This window comes from Hypanus sabinus, chromosome 5, assembly GCF_030144855.1.
Source record: "Hypanus sabinus isolate sHypSab1 chromosome 5, sHypSab1.hap1, whole genome shotgun sequence".
In the NCBI taxonomy this organism is placed as follows: domain Eukaryota; kingdom Metazoa; phylum Chordata; class Chondrichthyes; order Myliobatiformes; family Dasyatidae; genus Hypanus; species Hypanus sabinus.
This window is the reverse complement of record NC_082710.1, coordinates 66,191,645-66,214,156: the sequence shown is the minus strand read 5'-3', so window position 1 is coordinate 66,214,156 and position 22,512 is coordinate 66,191,645. Positions and strand designations below refer to the sequence as shown.

Here is a 22,512-nt window from a genome sequence, read left to right as displayed (position 1 = left end):
GATTCTAGCACTCAATTCCAACAAACATAATACAGTACCTCCAAAAAAGACAAACACAGAATTTTAGAGAGAAACCCACTGGATCTTGTGATAAGTTTCCCCAAACAGCTGAAAAAGCTGCAGCTGCTGCCTCAGATAGAACTCCAGTGAAAGTGCAATTTTAGTGTAGCAGCTAAATAAATGGCTAACACCGATGATTGAGAGCTGGTCATGACATTAACTTAAAAGTTAGCTATCCTTCACAGAGCACTGGCTAATGATCACAACCAACAAATCTAAATCACACTTTATAACATTAAATTCTCAAGTGCCTCGATAGTGTTCAAAAAACTGTAGTTCAAGGGCAGATCATTTACCCCAGGTGCAAGTACCTTACCTGACAGATTTTCAGACTGCCTCTGGTGAAATAATCAATTCCTGTCCATTAATAATCAAAACAAAAATTGCTGCAAACACTCAGCAGGTCAGACAACATCTGTGGAAAGAGAAATGGTTAACATTTCAGGTCATAAACTTGCATCAGGAATCAGGAACTGCGAGCAAAAAGGGATCAGAAGGAGTGGTGCTCGAAGTCTGGTGTGACAACGATCATGAGCCAGCTAAGTGGATCACACACACGGGGAGCAGAATAGTTTAATGACAATGAAGTGTGCTGAATCTCACAGGTACTGAAGACAATGTTACCCCACTGATTTCCTAATTCCAGAAAGTTTCGCTGCCAAAATATATATGTTTGGGAGCTGGGCCTCCAATTAATAACAAAAATTCAGCCCACAATAAAACTAAATCACAAATAGTGCTGAGTTTCTCAAAGTCAATTAATTATTTTATTCCACAAATCTGCTGATATTCCTACCTTTCAGAATTAAATATCTAGCACAGAATGCGAGCACTGAGTTTTTGCAGTTAACCAAGAAATAAGACAAGTTAGGGAAGCAGTTAATTGGAGTAAGGGGAAATATGAAGCTATCAGGCAGGAACTTGGAAGCATAAATTGGGAACAGATGTTCTCACGAAAATGTACAGAAGAAATGCGGCAAATATTCAGGGGATATTTGCATGGAGTTCTGCATAGGTATGTTCCAATGAGACAAAGGATGGTAGGGTACAGGAAACGTGGTGTACAAAGGCCGCTGTAAATCTAATCAAGAAAAGAAGAGCTTACAAAAAGTTCAAAAAGCTAGGTAATGATAGAGATCTAGACGATTATAAGGCTAACAGGAAGGTGCTTAAGAAAGAAATTAGGAGAGACAGAAGGGGTCATGAGAAGGCCTTGGTGGACAGGATTAAAGAAGAGGACCAGTGAGTCTTACTTCAGTGGTCGGTGAGTTGATGGAGAAGATCCTGAGAGGCAGGATTTATGAATATTTGGAGGGGCATAATATGATTAGAAACAGTCAGCATGGATTTGTGAAAAGCATGTCATGCCTTACAAGTCTGATTGAATTTTTTTGAGGATGTGCCTAAACGCATTGATGAAGATAGAGCAGTAGATGTAGTGTATATGGATTTCAGCAAGGCATTTGACAAGGTACCCCATGCAAGGCTTATTGAGAAAGTAAGGAAGCATGGGATCCGAGGGGACATTGCTTTGTGAATCCAGAACTGGCTTGCCCACAGAAGGCAAAGAGTGGTTGTATATGGGTCATATTCTGCATGGAGGTCGGTGACCAGTGGTGTGCCTCAGAGATCTGTTCTGGGACCCCTACTCTTCGTGATTTTTTATAAATGACCTGGATGAAGAACAGGAGGGATGGGTTAGTAAATTTGCTGATGACACAAAGGTTGGAGGTGTTGTGGATAGTGTGGAGGGCTGTCAGTGATACAGTGGGACATTGATAGGATGCAAAACTGGGCTGAGAAGTGGCAGATGGAGTTCAATCCAGAGAAGCGTGAGCTGGTTCATCTTGGTAGGTCAAATATGAAGGTAGAATATAGTATTAATTGTAAGACTCTTGGCAGTGTGGAGGATCAGAGGGATCTTGGGGTCCAAGTCCCTAGGACACTCAAGGCTGCTGTGCAGGTTGACTCTGTGGTTAAGAAAGCATACGGTTCACTGGCCTTCAACAATCGTGGGATTGAGTTCAGGAGCCAAGAGGTATTGTTGCAGCTATATAGGACCCAGGTCAGACTAGTACTTGGAGTATTGTGCTCAGTTCTGGTCACCTCACTACAGGAATGATGTGGAAACCACAAAAAGGGTGCAGAGGAGATTTACAAGGATGTTGCCTGGATTGGGGAGCATGCCTTAGGAGAATAGGTTGAGTGAACGCGGCCTTTTTACCTTGGAGCATCAGAGAATGAGAGGTGTCCTAATAGAGGTGTATAAGATGATGAGAGGCATTGATCATGTGGATAGTCAGAGGTTTTTTCCTAGAGCTGAAATGGCTAGCACCAGAGGGAACAGTTTTATGGTGCTTGGAAGTAGGTACAGAGGAGATGTCAAAGGCAAGTTTTTTTTTAAAAGCAGAGAATGGTAAGTGCGTGGAATGGGCTGCCGGCAACGATGGTGAAGGCGGACATGATAGGGTCTTTTAAGAGGCTTGTGGACAGGTATATGGAGCTTAGAAAAATAGAGGGCTATGAATAACCTTAGGTAATTTCTCAGGTATGGACACGTTCGGCACAGCACTGTGGGCCGAAGGGCCTGTATTGTGCTGTAGGTTTTCTACGCTTCTATGTTCTAAGACTTTATTACTGAAGTAGAAATAGTTTTTTTAAAAAAGTGAAGCAAGTTGCATTCAAGCTGCCATCATTTCCCAAGAAAATAATAAGCATTGCTGCACCTTCTTTCCAAACCTGTACGTTTAACTTTTCAGCTTTTGTGCATTCTTTCCACTAGTTTCCAGTATGACCCAGAAAAGTTAGAATTAAGTAACACGAGCTTTGTAGAGCAGACTCGATGGGCCAAATGGCCTACTTCTGCTCCTGTATCTTATGGCCTTTTGCAAACAACCTAAGAAATTACCATTTCTTGGTCATTTATTTTCATGACAAGAGATCTCAGCAGAAGACAAGGAACTTATTTGAGGGCAATTTGAATGTAATTTCTCAACTGGACGTTTACAGAAACTGGTGAACAAAATTACAAAAGCATTGTGAAACAGATGTAGCATGTTGATAGGGATATTGACTGAGACTATGACTATTTATGACAGGTACATGAGATGTTCCAGGCAGAATATTCACATAAAACATCACTGAAATAATAAAAGGCCATTAATCATCTTGCAATGTTAACAATTCTCTCTTTGCAAATGATGTCAGACCCCAGGCCTGTTTAATATTTCCAGCACATTTTCCATGTATTCACACAACGTTTGGGATAATTTTCAAAGCTTTTAAACCTATACCGGATTTAAAATGCAAAAGCCACTGTAGCTAAAATGCACTAGTAGCTGCTCTGCACTAAATGTTATTCAGCAAACAATGTCAACCAGAATATGCATTTAGGGTGCACCTTATTTCAGGTGGCACGATAGTGTAGTGGTTCGCACAAGGCTTTACAGTACAGGTGATGTGGTACAATTCCTGCCACTTCCGGTAAGGAGTTTGTAGGTTCTCCCCATGACCACATGGATTCCCTCACATTGTCCAGGCGTACCAGTTGGTAAGGTTTTTGGGTCATTGTAAACTGTCCCGTGATTAGGCTGGGGTTAAATCGGGGGACCGCTGGGCAGCGCGGCTCAAAGGGCTGGGAGGACCGATTCCACATTGTATCTCAACAAACAAATTTCAAAATGCCCCAAGCCATTTCAGCAAAAGATTTGGGACAAAACATCAAGCAATGTGGGAATGGAGAACAAATATTAATAATAAACAAAAAGATTCGGTGGGCATCTTAGAGGAGGAAAGAAGTGGGGCAGAGCTTGGGAGGTAAAGTTCAGAACTTGGGATCTAGCTACTGAAAGTATGGCTGCAACACAGAAGCAGGTTAAAAACGGAGATGTCCATCACAAGAACATACTCCTTGGAGGGTCATGTATATGGAAAGAATGAAACAAATTGAGTATTAAGAATCTGAAAGCCATAAATCTAAGTTGATTTGCTTTGTAATCATTCGTAAAATTTGGTAATTGTAACCCTCCTAGGTCAAATTTCCATGTCAGTTTTTCCAACGATATTCTTGACATCTTATCTTTCCAAAGGAATTTCCTCACACACTTATTTAACTCTAGAAAAAACTTCTGTGGGAATTGTATTGGTAGTGTTTTTAATAAATATTGTAATCCAGGGAATATATTCATTTTTACAGCATTGACTCTACCTATTAATGTTATTGGTAACATCATCCATTTATCAAGATCCTCTTGAATTTTTTTCAATAATGGCAAATAATTTAATTTATATAAATTCTGTATATCATTATCAACTCTTATACCTAAATACTTTATACCATTTATGGGCCATCTAAATTGAGTTATTAATCGACATTACCTATAATCTCCTTTAGTAAGGGATAGAATTTCACTTTTATCCCAATTTATTTTATACCCTGATATTTTCCCATATTCTTCCAATCTAGAAGATAATTTACGCAACGAATGCAATGGGTTAGTTAGATAAATCAGCAAATAAGTTAATCTTATATTCCTCCTGATTAACTCTGAAACCCATAATATCTGAGTCAGTTCTAATTAATTTAGCTAATGGTTCTATCGTCAACACAAATAAAGCAGGTGATAATGGACAACCTCATCCAGCTGACCTTGTTAACTGAAATGATGTTAAAATTTGGCCATTTGTCACCACTTTAGCTTTGGGGTTAGTATTTAAGGTTTTAATCCATTTTATAAAAGATACTCCTAATCCATATTTTTCCAATACCTTAAATAAAAAATCCCATTTCAATCTATCAAATGCTTTTTCTGCATCCAAAGCAACTGCCACACTCATTTTTTCCCTCTTTTGTGCCAAATAAATTATGCTAAGTAACCGAGTTACATTATCAGCCGATTGTCTCTATTTTTAATAAATCCTGTTTGGTCCACGTGTTTTATTTTAGGTATTTAGATAATCTATTAGGTAAAATCTATGCTATTATTTTATAGTCCGTGTTCAACAAAGAAATAGGTCTATATGATGTTGGCTTTAAAAGATCTGTCTTTTTTTGGCAATACTATTAAAATAGCTGTCGAAAAAGATTCTGGAAGTTTATGCGTTCTCTCAGCTTGGTGTATTAGCTCCATAAAAGGAGGAATTAATAAATCTTTAAACTTTTTGTAAAATTCAGGCGGAAAACCATCTTCTCCTGGAGATTTATTACTCTGAAGTGATACTAGAGCTTCTTCGACCTCTTTTAATGTAAAAGGCACATCTAATCCCTTCTGTTCTTCCGAATTCAATTTTGGGAGAATTATTTGTGATAAAAACCTTTCTATCTCAACAATATCATTTTGTGAATCTGATTGATACAGTTCAGAATAAAAAATTTTTAAAGTTTCATTGATTTCTAAAGGTTTATAAGAAATTTTATTTACACTTGTTCTAATTGCATTTATCATTTTGGAGGCCTGGTCTGTTTTTAACTGCCAAGCAAGAATCTGTTTTTGATGATGATAAACCGGCATTGATTAGAATAGAATTAGATAAAATAGGAGAAAATATACCAGAAGATTTTATATATAAATGGGAATCTAAATGGATACGGGAAAAGAAAGAATCTCCTATGCTAAAACATCTGATTGATTTATGGAATAAGATAAATGTTGATGATGAGATAAAGAAAACTTTATTAGCAAAGAGACCTTTAATTCAAAATAAACTTATCCCTTTTACAATGGATCATCAACTTTTATATAACTGGTTTCACAAAGGGATTAGATATATAGGAGACTGCTTTAAAGGAGGTATATTATTGTCATTTGACCAATTAAAGAATAAATATAAAATATCAAATAACACTCTTTTCTGTTATTTCCAATTAAGGGCTTATTTAAGAGATAAACTGGGTCAAACAATGTTATTGCCGAAACCTAATGAAATAGAAACTTTAATTCATAAAGGAAAAATTAAAAAAATTATTTCTGGTATGTATAATTTGATTCAAAAACAGGCAATTAAACAAGGAATTCATAAGTCAAGACAAAAATGGGAAACTGATACGAATATTAAAATTGATGAAACAAGTTGGGCAAGATTATGTCTTGACAGTATGACAAATACAATAAATGTTCGACGAAGATTAGTACAATATAACTTTTTACATCAAATATATATTACACCACAAAAAATAGATTAAACTCAAATTTATCTGATCAATGTTTTCGATGTAATCAAGAAATTGGTACTTTTTTTACACTCTACTTGGTCTTGTTTTAAAATTCAACCTTTTTGGAACAAATTATCGGAATACAACTTCCACATAATCCAACATTATTTTTACTATGCAATATTGAAGGGATAAAATTGAAATCCAAATTGAATAAATATCAGAAAGAATTCATAAAAACTGCATTGGCAGTAGCCAAAAAGGCTATTGCAGTTACTTGGAAATCGGATTCATACTTAAGTATAGATCATTGGAAGAATTAAATTTTTAGCTGAATTCCACTTGAAAAAATTACTTATAATTTAAGAGATAAATATGAAATATTTCTGAAAATTTGGCGCCCTTATTTACAAAAAATAGGATTAAATATATAGGAGCTCCGAAGATAAAATTATTGGTCATCTGGGGAAAGAAATAAATATTCATATTAAAGCTATTATGAACTCTGTGAAGTATGTGGGGATCTTCCGATATCCAGGCATTTTCTTTCTTTCTTTTTTCTTCTCTTTTTTTCTTCTTTTTTTCTATAGGGATATGTTAGGGGGGAGGGGTTAAGGGGAGGGGGGAGGGGTTAAGGGGAGGGGGGAAGGGTTGTTAATTTTTGTTACCAAAAAAAATCTGAAAGCCACACTGTGAACTTTAAAACTGAGATACTACCAACTAATGCAATGCAACAAGCGCAGGTGTGATGGGAGAATGTAAAATGCTGCTCCTTAGGGTGAAGGTACAAAGTTTTAATCTTCTGTTAATGGACAGTGGAGTTAGAAGGACAAACAGAACAATGAGGCTTATAGCATGAATACCTTCAGGCAGAATTAGAGACAGACCATAGATACAGATCAAAGTACAGCCAACCGGTGTTACAGCCATTCCGGTAACAGAAATCACCCTGACCAATTTCACAAATTATTACTCAAAACCTCAAAAAAAATCAAAGGTGATGGAATAAAATTTGCTCTCACAGAATTTGTGCAGGAAAATGTAAATAAATGAATAATTTTTTTCAGCTTGTGTTTTTGACACATGCCCACATGACATGGATTCTTATTACAGAAAATCATGCTAAGAACTATTTTCCAACTATGCAGTGCCCCCACCAACACACCAATCTTCCCACACACTTATCAGAATACAGGGGTTAGTGTTAGATGGTCTTGATTGTGGAGTATTGCTGTAGAAACCTCACCACCGTGGCAGAAGTAATGATGGTATCAATGACAGGAATTTTTAATTGTTAAAATTTTTTATTGAACTACAGCACAGAATAGCCCCTTCTGGCTCAATTTAACCCTAGACTAATCATGGGACAATTTTCAATGACCAACTGGTAGTCTCTGGACTGAGAAAAACCGGAGCTCCTGGAGGAAATTCAGACAATCACAGGAAAAACGTACAAACTCCTTAATGTCAGCGGTGGGAATTGAACCCGGGTTGCTGGTACTGTAAAGCTTTGCGCTAACCACTACACTATCATGTTGCTTCACACTGAATTAACCATATAACCATATAACAATCACAGCACGGAAACAGGCCATCTTGGCCCTCCTAGTCCGTGCCGAACTCTTAATCTCACCTAGTCCCCCCTACCCACACTCAGCCCATAACCCTCCACTCCTTCCCTGTCCATATACCTATCCAATTTTACCTTAAATGACACAACTGAACTGGCCTCTACTACTTCTACAGGAAGCTCATTCCACACAGCTATCACTCTCTGAGTAAAGAAATACCCCCTCGTGTTTCCCTTAAACTTCTGCCCCCTAACTCTCAAATCATGTCCTCTCATTTGAATCTCCCCTACTCTCAATGGAAACAGCCTATTCACGTCAACTCTATCTATCCCTCTCAAAATTTTAAATACCTCGATCAAATCCCCCCTCAACCTTCTACGCTCCAATGAATAGAGACCTAACTTGTTCAACCTTTCTCTGTAACTTAAGTGCTGAAACCCAGGTAACATCCTAGTAAATCATCTCTGCACTCTCTCTAATTTATTGATATCTTTCCTATAATTCAGTGACCAGAACTGCACGCTGTTATGATCCCAGCCCCCTCCTTTGTGAGAATCGCAAGAACACCTGTTGATGGGGGGGGTGGGGTCAGTAGACCCAGGAAGTGAGAGAGAGAGAAACATGCAAAATTGCATGTCCCACCCGGGATACAGAATAAGATGCCATCGACTATTGTCTCATGGAGACCACGTGAAAAGCCCTCGGGCAAGGTGGGCTGGTTGAGAGAGAGGTTGCATCATCCCAACCTGATTGACACCTGTGACCCCGTGAGGAAGTATAAAGGAGAGTCTGAGGGGGACAGCCCCTCGGACACACCCAGAAGACACGAGAGAGTGATCCCGCAGCAGCGGGAAGCCACGTGCGTTAGATTCCGGGATTGGAATTCGTGGCTGGAATCACAGAAAACTGCTTTTAACTAACATCGGGGAGAGGAAACCAACGCTCCCCCGATTTCACGGAAGATTCATCAAGACTCGGCAAGTTCTTTCTCTTCTCCCCCCAATCTCTCTCTCTCGGTCGCCCCACGCAAAACCCAGCGATTTTCAAAGGGCTGAGGCCTGCAGACTTTCAGAGTGACTTTTATATTTCCAACGGACAATCTATTAACCCCTAGACACCAGCAGAGCTCACTTCTTAATGATGATTATTACTATACCTGCGCTTTAGATTGAATGTTGACGATGTGCACTATCTGAATGTATGTATTAACCCTACTTTTGTGTCCCTTTATAAATAAAAACGTTTGAAAATAGTGACAACAGACTTCAACAGACCTCTCTATCTTTGCTGGTAAGTTATCCAGTTACGGGATACGTAACAAATTGGGTTTCTCGTCCGGGATTTGACACCAAATTGGGAGGCCAGTGAATCGGGCTTGTAAATAAAAAAAAAACTTGAATCTGGTTACGTGGGTAGCCAGACGGGAAACCAGCAAAGATGGACGTGGGGGAATTTATGGAAAACCCGACGGTGCAGGCACTAGAGGCGGCCACCAAATCAGACTTGTTAAATTTGGTGAAGGGGTTGAACCTCACAGAAGTGAGGTTGTCCATGAAAAAGCGGGAGGTACGAAGGGCCATAACCCAGTACTACATTGGGAAGAAGGTGTTTGAAGCTGAGGTATTGGGAGATATCCCTGAAGATATACCATCAAGTGGGACAGTTAAGTTAAAGGTGGAGAAATTGGTTGGAACATGAAATTGTTAAAAGGGCTGGGGGGGGGAGAGAGGGGGGAGGGGGAGGGGGAGGGGGAGGGAGGGGGAGGGAGGGGGAGGGAGGGGGAGGGAGGGGGAGGGAGGGGGAGGGAGGGGGAGGGAGGGGGAGGGAGGGGGAGGGAGGGGGAGGGAGGGGGAGGGAGGGGGAGGGAGGGGGAAGGAGGGGGAAGGAGGGGGAAGGAGGGGGAGGGAGAGGGAGGGAGAGGGAGAGAGAGGGAGAGAGAGGGAGAGAGAGAGAGAGAGAGAGAGGAACATGACTGGAAAATTGAGAAGATGAAGAACAAGCGAAGAGATCAAGGGTTAGACCAAGCAGAGCGTTTTAATGTTAGTAGGGAGCTGAGATTGGTGTCCCCGTTCGAGGAGAACAGATGTCGATAGTTATTTCCTGCTTTTTGAAAAGGTGGCAGTAAATCAGAAGTGGCCAAAAGAGCAGTGAGTGGCGTTGTTACAAAGTGTGTTAAAGGGGATGGTCCAACGAGCATATGCGGCGTTGTCCCTGGAGGAGGGAGGAGCGGAGAATTATGATGAGGTAAAAAAGGTCATTCTCCAGACTTATGAGTTGGTACCTGAGGCCTATAGACAAAAGTTTAGAAATTTAAGGAAAGGGTGGAATCAAATGTATACCGAGCTAGCCCATGAGAAGGGGGTGCTCTTGGACCATTGGTGCACCACGGAAAGAGTGGGCAAGGATTATGGGCGTCTCAGGGAGTTATTTTTGATTGAGGAATTCAAAAGTTGTGTTCCGGAGGAGATCCGGGTGTATTTGACTGAGAAGCCTGATAAGTCCATTTCAGAATTTGCCAGGTTGGCGGACGAATATGTCCTAACCCACAAGACAAAGACTCCCTCGCATAAAGGTCCCCAGAGAGACCGTGGGAGCGATCGAGAAAGTCCGTCGAGTGAGGCAGAGGTCCCACCGGGAGCTAGCGATAAGGTTGAGGGGGAAAAGCAAGACGGCCAGAGGGCTCCGGGTTTGACCTGTTTTAATTGTGGAAAGTAGGGGCACATTGCATCTCAATGCTTTGCTCCGAGGAAGGAGATAGGAAGAGGGAAAACTACTGTCCCTATCGGGTGTGCCGTGGTAATCAGCAAATCGACCAGAGAGCCGAGGGTAGACAGAGTATGAGAGGGCTCTGGGAGTTGTCCGTCCCACGGAACCGTGTCTGTGACGGAGGAAGACACACCAGTTTCCGTACGAATCTGGAGGGATACGGGCTCTGAATTATCCCTGGTTAGCCGTAAGGTACTAGAATTTGGTCGGGAAACGGGCATGGTAAAGGTGGAAGGAAGAAATAAACGGATAGAAATGGTGCCCTTATATAAGGTCATTCTGGATTGTGAGCTGGTGTATGGATCAGTTGAAATAGGGGTGCCCTCAGAATTCCCGACAGCTGACGTGGACATGCTGCTGGGAAACGACTTAGCAGGGGGTAAGGTTTGGTCAGCCATGCTGCCGACCTGGCGACCGGTGAGTATGGTGGCCCCGTCCCTAGCGCCCAAGGACCATCTCGCCGGCGCGGTCACTCGCAGCCTGTCGAGAGAGAGAGCTGTGAACGAGAGCAGTTTAAATCTGGCCAGTTTTGATTTGGCCGAGACGTCTTTGCCGACCCTGTGCCATGAGGGTTTCGAGGGTGGTAAGACGAAGAGTAGTAAAGTGAAAGGGGGTAAGGGAGAGGAGATAGATCTGCTTTTAGCGAAGAGAAAGGTCCTAGATGTAGGAGATAAAGATGAGAAACAGATAAAGCTGTTGAAAGGTCCAGAGTTGGGCATGGATGATCTGTCTGGTTTGGCAGAATTGTTTGAAGAACTTGAGAGTTCTAAAGGTGTTCCCGATAATGAGAGGAGGGCAGACCTAGCTGGAAAGGATACCCTTGCCTCGAAGGGGTCTGCTGAAAGGGCCGAGGAGGTTGTTTCAGCTCGCAGGGTTGCGCCTTCCCCGGGTGGGAGCTGCCCAGAGAGTAACTGGGAGGATCGGGGGAAGTTAGAATTTGAAAAAGGTACAGGTGTTGAAAGCCTGGAAGAGGCCAATGTCCCATTTGAGTGTGTCCAAGATGGGGATGCCCAAGGTGCTGAACCTAGTAACAGAGCTCAGAAGAAGACTGAGGTATCTGACCCAGTGGAACAGGGCGGCCGTCCTTGTGGGTCAGATGGACTCGGTTCAGTGGGACAAGGGTTAACCTTGGTAACCGAGGAAAGTGTGAGTTCCCCGGCGTCTGTACTCGAAGGAGTGTTCAAAGTTAATGCAGAATTTAAGAATGGGGGGGGTGAGGATTGTTGGCAAAGGAAACGAAAAGCCTGTAGTTTCCAAATCGAAGGAAGAAATCTTAAACCTGGCAGATCACTCACAGAGTGAGCCGGGGAATAGCGGGGCCCCCCACTCTATTGTTATGCCAGGATGGGGTGTGAAAAGGCTGCCCTCGACAGGCTACTTGAGCGAAGAGTTCGAATCAAACACCAATAGCCTGAAGGGGACTGATAAAAGGGCCAGCCACCTGGGTAAAATCGAAGAATTGGGTGAAAAGGGTCTAAGTTTGGGGCATGGTGTTGCAAAAATAACCCCGATGAACGAGGCTGGCGGGAGTTCACCACAAAAAATTACTCAAGTTCCCCACGAGGGGGCTCGCCGAAAAAGAGGCGACGGTTAATGGAGATGCCATTGTTAGACAGCCAGGCAGGTTGAACGGGTTTGCGCCAAAGCCTGTGAATAATAAAGACAGCCCTTTTGGAGACCTGCCGGTAAAGTTAAACGACTGAAACGATTAGTATTCGAGTAAACTGTTGTAAATGCACCTAAGCTAAGGTCACACCTCCTTAGTTTTGTTGCTTAAGAAAAAAAAATTAAATAGGTGGTTATTGAATTGAAGTCTGATGTACAGTTCACAATGTTAAGATATTAAAGAAAGGGACACTGTAATCGTTAACTAGATACTGACTTGAATGTATAACGGTAGTATTTTGTGAGAAGAAAAACTTGTGTATTGTGTTAGATTCAAAACTCCTGTCAGACTGTGGACCACTCCGTTTTAACCGCTGGTAAAAACGTTTTTTAAGAGGGGAGGTGTTATGATCCCAGCCCCCTCCTTTGTGAGAATCGCAAGAGCACCTGTTGATGGGGGGGGGGTCAGTAGACCCAGGAAGTGAGAGAGAGAGAAACATGCAAAATTGCATGTCCCACCCGGGATACAGAATAAGATGCCAGCGACTATTGTCTCATGGAGACCACGTGAAAAGCCCTCGGGCAAGGTGGGCTGGTTGAGAGAGAGGTTGCATCATCCCAACCTGATTGACACCTGTGACCCCGTGAGGAAGTATAAAGGAGAGTCTGAGGGGGACAGTCCCTCAGACACACCCAGAAGACATGAGAGAGTGATCCCGCAGCAGCGGGAAGCCACGTGCGTTAGATTCCGGGATTGGAATTCGTGGCTGGAATCACAGAAAACTGCTTTTAACTAACATCGGGGAGAGGAAACCAACGCTCCCCCGATTTCACGGAAGATTCATCAAGACTCGGCAAGTTCTTTCTCTTCTCCCCCCAATCTCTCTCTCTCGGTCGCCCCACGCAAAACCCAGCGATTTTCAAAGGGCTGAGGCCTGCAGACTTTCAGAGTGACTTTTATATTTCCAACGGACAATCTATTAACCCCTAGACACCAGCAGAGCTCACTTCTTAATGATGATTATTACTATACCCGCGCTTTAGATTGAATGTTGACGATGTGCACCATCTGAATGTATGTATTAACCCTACTTTTGTGTCCCTTTATAAATAAAAACGTTTGAAAATAGTTTCAACAGACTTCAACAGACCTCTCTATCTTTGCTGGTAAGTTATCCAGTTATGGGATACGTAACAATACAATATTCCAAATTTGGCCTTGTACAATTTTAACATTACATCCCAACTTCTGTACTCAATGCTTTGATTTATAAAGGCCAGCGTTCCAAAAGCCTTCTTCACCACCCTATCTACATGAGACTCCACCTTCAGGGAACTATGCACTGTTATTCCTAGATCTCTCTGTTCCTCTGCATTCCTCAATGCCCTACCATTTACCCTGTATGTTCTATTTGGATTATTCCTGCCAAAATGTAGAACCTCACACTTCTCAGCATTAAACTCCATCTGCCAATGTTCAGCCCATTCTTCTAACCGGCATAAATCTCCCTGCAAGCTTTGAAAACCCACCTCATTATCCACAACACCTCCTACCTTAGTATCATCGGCATACTTACTAATCCAATTTACCGTCCCATCATCCAGATCATTTATGTATATTACAAACAACATTGGGCCCAAAACAGATCCCTGAGGCACCCCACTAGTCACCGGCCTCCATCCCGATAAACAATTATCCACCACTACTCTCTGGCATCTCCCATCTAGCCACTGTTGAATCCATTTTATTACTCCAGCATTAATACCTAACGACTGAACCTTCTTAACTAACCTTCCATGTGGAACTTTGTCAAAGGCTTTGCTGAAGTCCATATAGACTACATCCACTGCCTTACCCTCGTAACTTCTTCAAAAAATTCAATAAGGTTTGTCAAACATGACCTTCCACACACAAATCCATGCTGGCTACTCCTAATCAGATCCTGTCTATCCAGATAATTATTACTATCTCTAAGAATACTTTCCATTAATTTACCCACCACTAATGTCAAACTGACAGGTCTATAACTGCTAGGCTTACTTCTAGAACCCTTTTTAAACAATGGAACCACATGAGCAATACGCCAATCCTCCGGCACAATCCCCGTTTCTAATGACATCTTAAAGATCTCCGTCAGAGCTCCTGCTACTTCTACACAAACTTCCCTCAAGGTCCTGGGGAATATCCTGTCAGGACCCGGAGATTTATCCACTTTTAAATTTCTTAAAAGCGCCAGTACTTCCACCTCTTTAATTGTCATAGGTTCCATAACTTCCTTATTTGTTTCCCACACCTTACACAATTCAATATCCTTCTCCTTAGTGAATACCGAAGAGAAGAAATCGTTCAAAATCTCTCCCATCTCCCTCGGTTCCACACATAGCTGACCACTCTGATTTTCTAAGGGGCCAATTTTATCCCTCACTATCCTCTTGCTTTTAATATAACTGTAGACACCTTTCTGATTTACTTTCACCTTATTTGCCAAACCAACCTCGTATCTTCTTTTAGCTTTTCTAATCTCTTTCTTAAGATTCCTTTTACATTCTTTATATTCCTCGAGCAATTCCTTTACTCCATGCTGCCTATATCTATTGTAGACATCCCTCTTTTTCCGAACCAAATTTCTAATATCCCTTGAAAACCATGGTGCTTTCAAACCTTTAACCTTTCCTTTCAACCTAACAGGAACATAAAGATTCTGTACCCTCATAATTTCACTCTTAAATGACCTCCATTTCTCTATTACATCCTTCCCATAAAACAACTTGACCCAATCCACTCTCTCTAAATCCCTTCACATCTCCTCAAAGTTAGCCTTTCTCCAATCAAAAATCTCAACTCTAGATCCTGTCCTGTCCTTCTCCATAATTATATTGAAGCTAATGCTATTGTGATCACTGGACCCAAAGTGCTCCCCAACACATACATCTGTCAGCTGACCTATCGCATTCCCTAACAGGAGATCCAACACTGCCCCATCTCTAGTCGGTACTTCTATATATTGTTGCAAAAAACTATCCTGTACACATTTCACAAACTCTAAACCATCTAGCCCCTTTACAGAATGAGCTTCCCAGTCTACGTGTGGAAAATTAAAATCTCCCACAATCACCACCTTGTGTTTACTACAAATATCTGCTATCTCCTTACACATTTGCTCTTCCAACTCACGCTCCCCATTAGGTGGCCTATAATACACTCCTATCAAGTGTTACTACACCCTTCCCATTCCTCAATTCCACCCAAATAGCCTCCCTAGAGGAGCTCTCTAATCTATCCTTTCAAAGCACCGCCATAAGATTTTCTCAGACAAGCAATGCAACACCTCCTCCTCTGGCCCCTCCTACTCTATCATACCTGAAGCAACTAAATCCAGGAATATTTAGTTGCCAATCACACCCTTCCTGCAACCATTTTTCACTAATAGCTACAACATCATAATTGATGGCAACAGCCTCCTTTTTCAGTATTTAGTTGGAATAAATTTATGTTCATGCACTAGTGAACGTCAGACTCCTACAACAAGCCCTTCTTGGCAGGTTGAAAAGAATTCTGTGTTTATTTACATTGTCTCCAATTCTACCTCAGAGCATCCACGCTGTAAGCCTTCGTTAACCTGAAATTTAACTATTCCTGTTTTGTTTGTTTGGCCTAACTCCACAGCTTTTTAATACTCTGTGCCTGCAAAGTCAAAAGATTAAAATGAGATATTATTACCGTTTGTTGGATTTTATGTATTTTTAAAGGTCAGGGTTTAACGGGACATTGGAGGAAGTTAATATATTTGTTTGCGACAGCAGGAAAGTAGGACATGCCACTTCAGGTGACTCACCACTAACAACTAGATACAATAGATTACATGTGACAACAATCCCACCAGCATTGTCTATCAATGACAAGATGTGAAACAATGGTATAAACTTTCACATCAAAGGCTACAAACTTGTGGAGAAATTAATGTTTACTGTGGATACATAAAAAGCTCTATTTGTAAACTTTTATGGAAATCTAAGGCAATCTAAACATTGAAAAATATATAGAGATTTGGGAGACAATAAATTTGAAAGGGAAAGGAAGATCAGAGACGAGGTAGAAGTTTATATGGACAGAACTAATTTTGGATATTTGAAAAGACACATCATCATACTTCATGAAGTCATGGACTCTGACATCAGAACTGCAAAAGAGGATCCAGGCAGTAGAAATGAGATGCTTCAGAAGACTCCTTAGCATCTCCTATACAGACCATGACCCATCACCCAACATGAGATACTACCAAGATCTACTGTCCACAGTAGAGAAGAGGAAACTGAGATGGTATGGCCACATAACAAGATCATGTGAACTCTCAAAGGCCATTCTTCAGGAACAGTGCAGGGAAAAGAAAAAGGGACAGACAACATCACAGAGTGGATCGGAGAGAGCTTTGCCACAACCCTGAGAGATGGAGGCAACCAGTGCAGAGCTCATCCGTGCAGCAGCCCTACGACTCTGGTGGGTTGCGGGATTCGTAACTATAACGTCATCAAATTAGGGAAATTATTTACCAGATTAAAAGAAACATTTCTTGTCAAATTAACAAATACCTGCCAGAACCTAACCATGGACTAGCATTTTATGGTGAATAATATATGGAAATATCAAGTTTGGCTCTGAAAACCTGACATATTGTTCATGAGAACAAAGAGATTGAAAGATTACAACAGACCTAACCAGTTCCCCTCCATCACTACCCACCTCCATCTGGCAGAAATGGCATCACCCTCAACAATTTCCCTTTTGTTTCTTTTCACTTCTTCTACACCCAAGGTGTAGCCATGGGTATCCACAGGCGTCTCAGCTGTGCCTATCTTTTTGCTTGCAAAGTCGAACAGTCCACTCCCTGGGAGTGTAGCCCAACCCTTTCTGCACTACATTCACTACTTCCACATCCATGCTGAGCTCATCAACTTTGCCTGCAACTACCACCCTGCCCTCAAATTTATTTGATCTCAGACATTTCTCCTCCCTTTCTTGATCTGTCTCCATCTCTGGAGATAGACTGTCTACTGATATAAACCTTCTGACTATACCTCTTACCACCTTGTCACTTGCAAAGATGCTATTCACTTCTCAGTTCCTCCATCTCCACTTTCTCTTTTCTCAAGAATCCTTCTATTCCAGAACATCCAAGATGGCCTCCTTGTTCAAAGTTTCCCTTCCTCTACCTATGTTGTCCTGACCCATATGCCCTCCATCTCCTGGACACTTCCCCTCACCCTATCTGCCTGCCACAATAGGAGTAGAGTTCATCTTGTCCTTACCTATCACCCCACGAGCCTCCACAGCAAGTAACTTCCGCAATCTTCAACAGGATCCTAGCACTAAACACATCTTTCCCTCAGCCCCACTCTCTGCTTTCTACAGGAATCACTCTATACACAACACCCTTGTCTACTCATCTTTTCACACCTGGTACTTAACTCTGCAAGTGGGACAAGAGCTACACCTGCCCCTACACCTCCATTCACCTCACTCACCACCATTCAGGGCCCAAAGCTGTCCTTCCAGATGGAGTGTTAGGATGGTGTACTGTATCTGGTATTCCCAGTGTGGCCTCCTCGACATCAGTGAAACCTAATGTAGATTGGGGGAAGTCACTTTATCAAGAACCTTCAATCTGCCACAAAAGGTGAGCTTCCTCATTTTAATTCCACCCCGACATGTTCATTCATGGCCTCCTCCACTGCTACCATGAGGCCACTAATGGGTTGGAGGAGCAACATCTTGTATTCTAAATGGGCAGCCTCCAAATACATAGTATGAACAGCAATTCCTGTACTTCCTCAGCTATTCCCTTTCTCTCTTTTTCCAATACAATTCCACTCTTAACCTTTCTCTTCTTCTCGACTGCCTATCATCCCACCCCCGGGCCATTCCTTCCCTTCCTCCCTTGACCCACTCTCCTCTCCTATCAGATTCCACTTTCTTCAGCCCTTTACTTCTTTTACCCATCATCTCCCAGCTTCAGTGTCCCCTGCCCCCCAACTACCTCCCCCTCACCTGGTTTCACCTATCATCTGCCAGCTTATTCTCCTTTTCCTCCCCCAACCTCCTTATTCTGGCTTCCCACCCCTTCCTTTACAGTCCTGATGAAAGCTCTTGGCCTGAAAAACCAACTGTTTATTCCCCTCCACAGATGCTATCTGACCTGCTGTGCTCCTCCATTATTCCATTATTGCACTGTTCTGAATTTCCAGCACCTGTGGAATCTCATGTCTAAGATTGAAAGATACTTCAGCATCATCAGGACTCAGTCAACGACGCAAGAAATTCTGCACAATGAGAAAAAGGTTGAGTACACTCACTGCAGTTCTGAAGAGGCCATGTGGGACCTCCAAATTCTGCCAAAGGTGGGACAAGAGGTGCCAGGGAAGTGGGTGTGAAATTTGGGAGATGGATATGCTCCCAATGAATGAAGATTTTTAATATCATTATGAATGCTCATTTTCATTTTGAACAGTCATGGGCCAGGTATTCCCCACAAATAATTTTTCACCTTTTCAAGAAGGTTTTGAGAACATCCATGAAGCATTTCCTCTTCAACCAGTACTGTCTCTGGTAATAAAGCTTAGAGCAGTTTGATGGTTAGCTCGAGGTGGACAGAACCCATAATCTATCCATATTACAAAGCAGGAAGCAGTTCACAGGGAGAAATGGTTAGGAGCATGATTGGGACATCATGTTGCTACTGCAATTGGATTCACCTTCATTTTTGTAAATGGGTTACAGTTATTGCATCCAAAGTGGTTCCCATGTGAGAAACAAGTGTGTGACAAGAGGGGGAGGGTGAATTAGGAAAAGGAAATGTTAAAGGAGGAACTTCTTTCTGACCTCACACAAAAGAAAACAGGCCTACATCCTGAGAGGAAGATAAATTGATCTTCCAAGGGACAAACAGAGGTGAAAAATAACAAACCTCTGGCAAGTTGTGATTGTCAATGACAGAAGGGAAAGCTAACTCCAGGAGTTCTCCATCTGTCAAAAGAAATGATTGAAACAGTACCTATCAATGAAGTCCTCCAACAGTCAATAAAAAAAACTTTTCAGGTAGGGTTTCACAGGTAATCTAACAAACCTAACCAATAAATTCACTTGTCTGATTGCTCTGATCCATCCCAATCAGCAACCATGAAGAGCATATATCAACTAGAAAGCACCAGGACTGATCTGAGGCAAAACCACAAATGTAAAGCATTCTTAGACTGTTAATTCAATTGTATAAGCCCTGAAGATTATGACCTAAAACAATGATGAGGGAAAAGGTGGTTCCACAGCTCACTTATAACCATAAACACACTTTGCTGGGCACTTTGTAAAGGCAATCTACAGCCAAAACACTCAGCGCCCCACAGAAAATTGGAAAATGATAATATGACCAAGCTGCTGAAGCAAACTGCATCTCAGTCGAGAACATTCACAAATACAGATCCACTGAATACCATTCCACCACCATCTTCGTAGGATCTGTACAAGAGTAATAAAATAATTCTAAATTAATCCTACCAGTCAATTCCTTCCTTTTATCAACCTAAAATTCCTATCTATTTCATGCTCATTTTAAATTGTAATTTCTATATTTTTTCAATGAAAATTCATCTATATTCCTATAATAATGTTCTATTAATTCCAACCACTTCAATACTTCAACATCATTCCCCTTCCCAAAATTATAATGTCTGTCAGGACCATGGAAGACCTCCCGACTCCGAAAACAAAAGCTACAGACACTCTAGGCCACCAAGTCACACAGAATCCTGTATGGTAAATATATCAGCTGTCATCTCCACTGGGTTTAGATTCAGGAACCTGACGAACACAGCACATTCAAGGCGAATTCGGTAGTCAAGGGCAACAAAGGGCGAGTAAAAGTGCTACAAATGGACTAAGAGGACTGTGAGACTGAGCTGCTGTCGATACCGACGGAGTGCACACAAATTCATGTTACTAAAATGGGGCGGCGGCATCCCCCGGGCAGCCTCGACCCTCCGGACAGAGAGTGTCACAGCCGTTTCTAATTCAGAGGCACCGGCCTGCTCCAGTACTTGCCTTGCGCCCCACTCTGCAGCCGCCGGGAGGGGATTTACCTCCTTCATCAGGCCCCTCGGGCGGCCGGGCCTTGCCCTTGGGCGTTCATCCAACCACTCGCAGCACCCCTCCCCACGAAGCCATCGGCACTAAGGCACGCCTCTCCGCGGCGACCGCGCTGTCCCTCCCGCCTCAGCTCCCCGGACTCGGCCCACTCACGTCGCCGCGTGACGTCAACGCGCACCGACGCGCTTTGCTCAGCCCCGCCCTCGGGACGATGACGCGTGTTTCTCGGCCGTTCCCCATCCGGAAGGTGGCAACGTGCCCCGCTCTACCACCACACTCCTCCGGTTGGCGGAACTGGTACACACTTAATAACTTCTCCTTCGGCTCTTCCCACTTTCTCCAGACCAAGGCTGTAGCCATGCCTGCTGCCTCTTCGTGGGGTATGTGGAACAGTCTACGCTCCAAATCTATACTGGTACTGCTCCCCAACTTTTCCTGCGCTACATTGACGACTACATCGGTGCTGCTTCCTGCACCCATGCTGAGCTCGTCAATTTCACCGACTTTGCCTCTAACTCCATCTGTCAGTCTCCATCTCTGGAGACAGACTGTCCACTGACATCTTCTATCAACCCACTGACTCTCAAACCTACCTTGACTATACCTCTTCCCACCCTGCCAAATGTAAAAATGCTATTCCATATTCCTAGTTCCTCCGTCTCCGCCGCATTTGCTTCCAGAATGAGGCTTTCCGTTCCAGGACATCTCAAATGTCCTCTTTCTTTAAGAATCGTGGTTTCCCGTCTGCCGTCATCAATGATGCCCTCACCCACATCTCCTCCATTTCCTGCACTTCAACCCTCACCCCATCCTCCTGTCACCACTACAGGGACCGAGTTCCCCTTGTCCTCACCTACCACCCCACCAACCTCCGGATCCAGCATATTATCTTCCGCAACTTCTGCCATCTTCAACAGGACCCCACCACTAAGCACATCTTTCCCTCTCTACCCTCTCCACTTTTCGTAGGGATCGTTCCCTCTGCGACTGCCTGGTCCACACGTCCCTCCCCACAGATCTCCCACCTGGTACTTATCCCTGCAAGTGTAAGTGCTACACCTGTCCCTACACCTCCTCTCTTACCACCATTCAGGGCCCCAGACAGTCCTTCCAGGTGAGGCAACACTTCACTTGTGAGTCTGTTGGGGTCATCTATTGCATCCAGTGCTCCCGGTGCGGCCTCCGCTACATCGGCAAGACCCGACACAGATTGGGGGACCGCTTCATCGAGCACCTACACTCCGTCCACCACAACAGACAGGATCTCTGGGTTGCCACTCACTTCAACTCTGCTTCACATTCCCATACGGATATGTCCATACATAGCCTCCTCTACTGCCATGATGAGGCCAAACTCCAATTGGAGGAGCAACACCTCATATACCGTCCGGGTAGCCTCCAGCCTCTTGGTATGAACATCAAATTCTCCAACTTCCGGTAATTTCCTCCCTCTCCCTCCCACCATCCTACTTTCCCTCTGCCTCTCTCATGATTCTGCCTTCTACTACCCATAGTGCTTTCCCCTTACATTCCTCCTTCACCTCTCCTGCCTATCCCCTCCCTGCTTCCCCTCCCCCACTCTTTGATCTTTCCTCTGATTGGTTTTTCACCTGGCACCTTCCACCCTCCCTCCACCTTCTTTATAGGGGCCCTGCCCCCTCCCTCTTCAGTCCTCACGAAGGGTCTCGGCCCGAAACGTCGACTGCTCCTTTCCACGGATGCTGCCTGACCTGCTAAGTTCATCCAGCTTGTTTGTATACGTTGATTAGACCTCAGCATCTACAGTGTACTTTGTGTTTTCTCAGCCTCCAGCTACCTGCCCCGCGACAGGATATGTGATGTCAAGACGCAATGGCACGTCCTTCCATCGAAGGAGCTGCGATGATATCCGGGGTGCAACGGGAAACTGGGTGTGCTGTAGTTCTTCAGCATGTTCACATTTTCTGCATCGTTATTTATTACACGTGGATATTTGTTTATATTTACAGGATTTAGGAGCGAAAAACTGTGCAGCTCTAGGAAATTTTTTAAAAGAACCATATGGGAATGAGTTTGCTGGAGATTCCCACTTACCATACAATGTGACGTAATGTCAAAATTACTGGATCATTGGAAATCTAAAGTTATAAACAGAAAATTAACAATGCTCAACGGTGCAAACAGCATTTGTAGAAATTAGGGCACCAGCTCAATTATTATTTATCAGAATTGGATAACCTTCA

At 43.0% G+C, this 22,512-nt stretch overlaps 1 protein-coding gene across 4 annotated transcripts in view; it reads right to left on the bottom strand.

Annotated features, from left to right (window-relative positions):
* LOC132394212 (mitochondrial nicotinamide adenine dinucleotide transporter SLC25A51-like) overlaps positions 1-20,448 on the bottom strand; it is a 31,102-nt gene extending 10,654 nt beyond the window's left edge. For 2 of the 4 annotated variants that reach the window (XM_059970078.1, XM_059970079.1), the window contains exon 1: positions 20,284-20,448. Coding sequence is in view for 1 of the 4 variants with exons in the window: in XM_059970079.1 (XP_059826062.1) it covers positions 20,284-20,292 (9 nt within the window). In the remaining 3 variants the exon portion in view is untranslated. Of the gene's footprint in view, positions 1-376; positions 476-20,245 lie in introns of all 4 variants that reach the window. The other 2 variants (XM_059970077.1, XM_059970076.1) reach the window with 2 other exon arrangements.
* Positions 20,449-22,512: the final 2,064 nt, after the last annotated feature.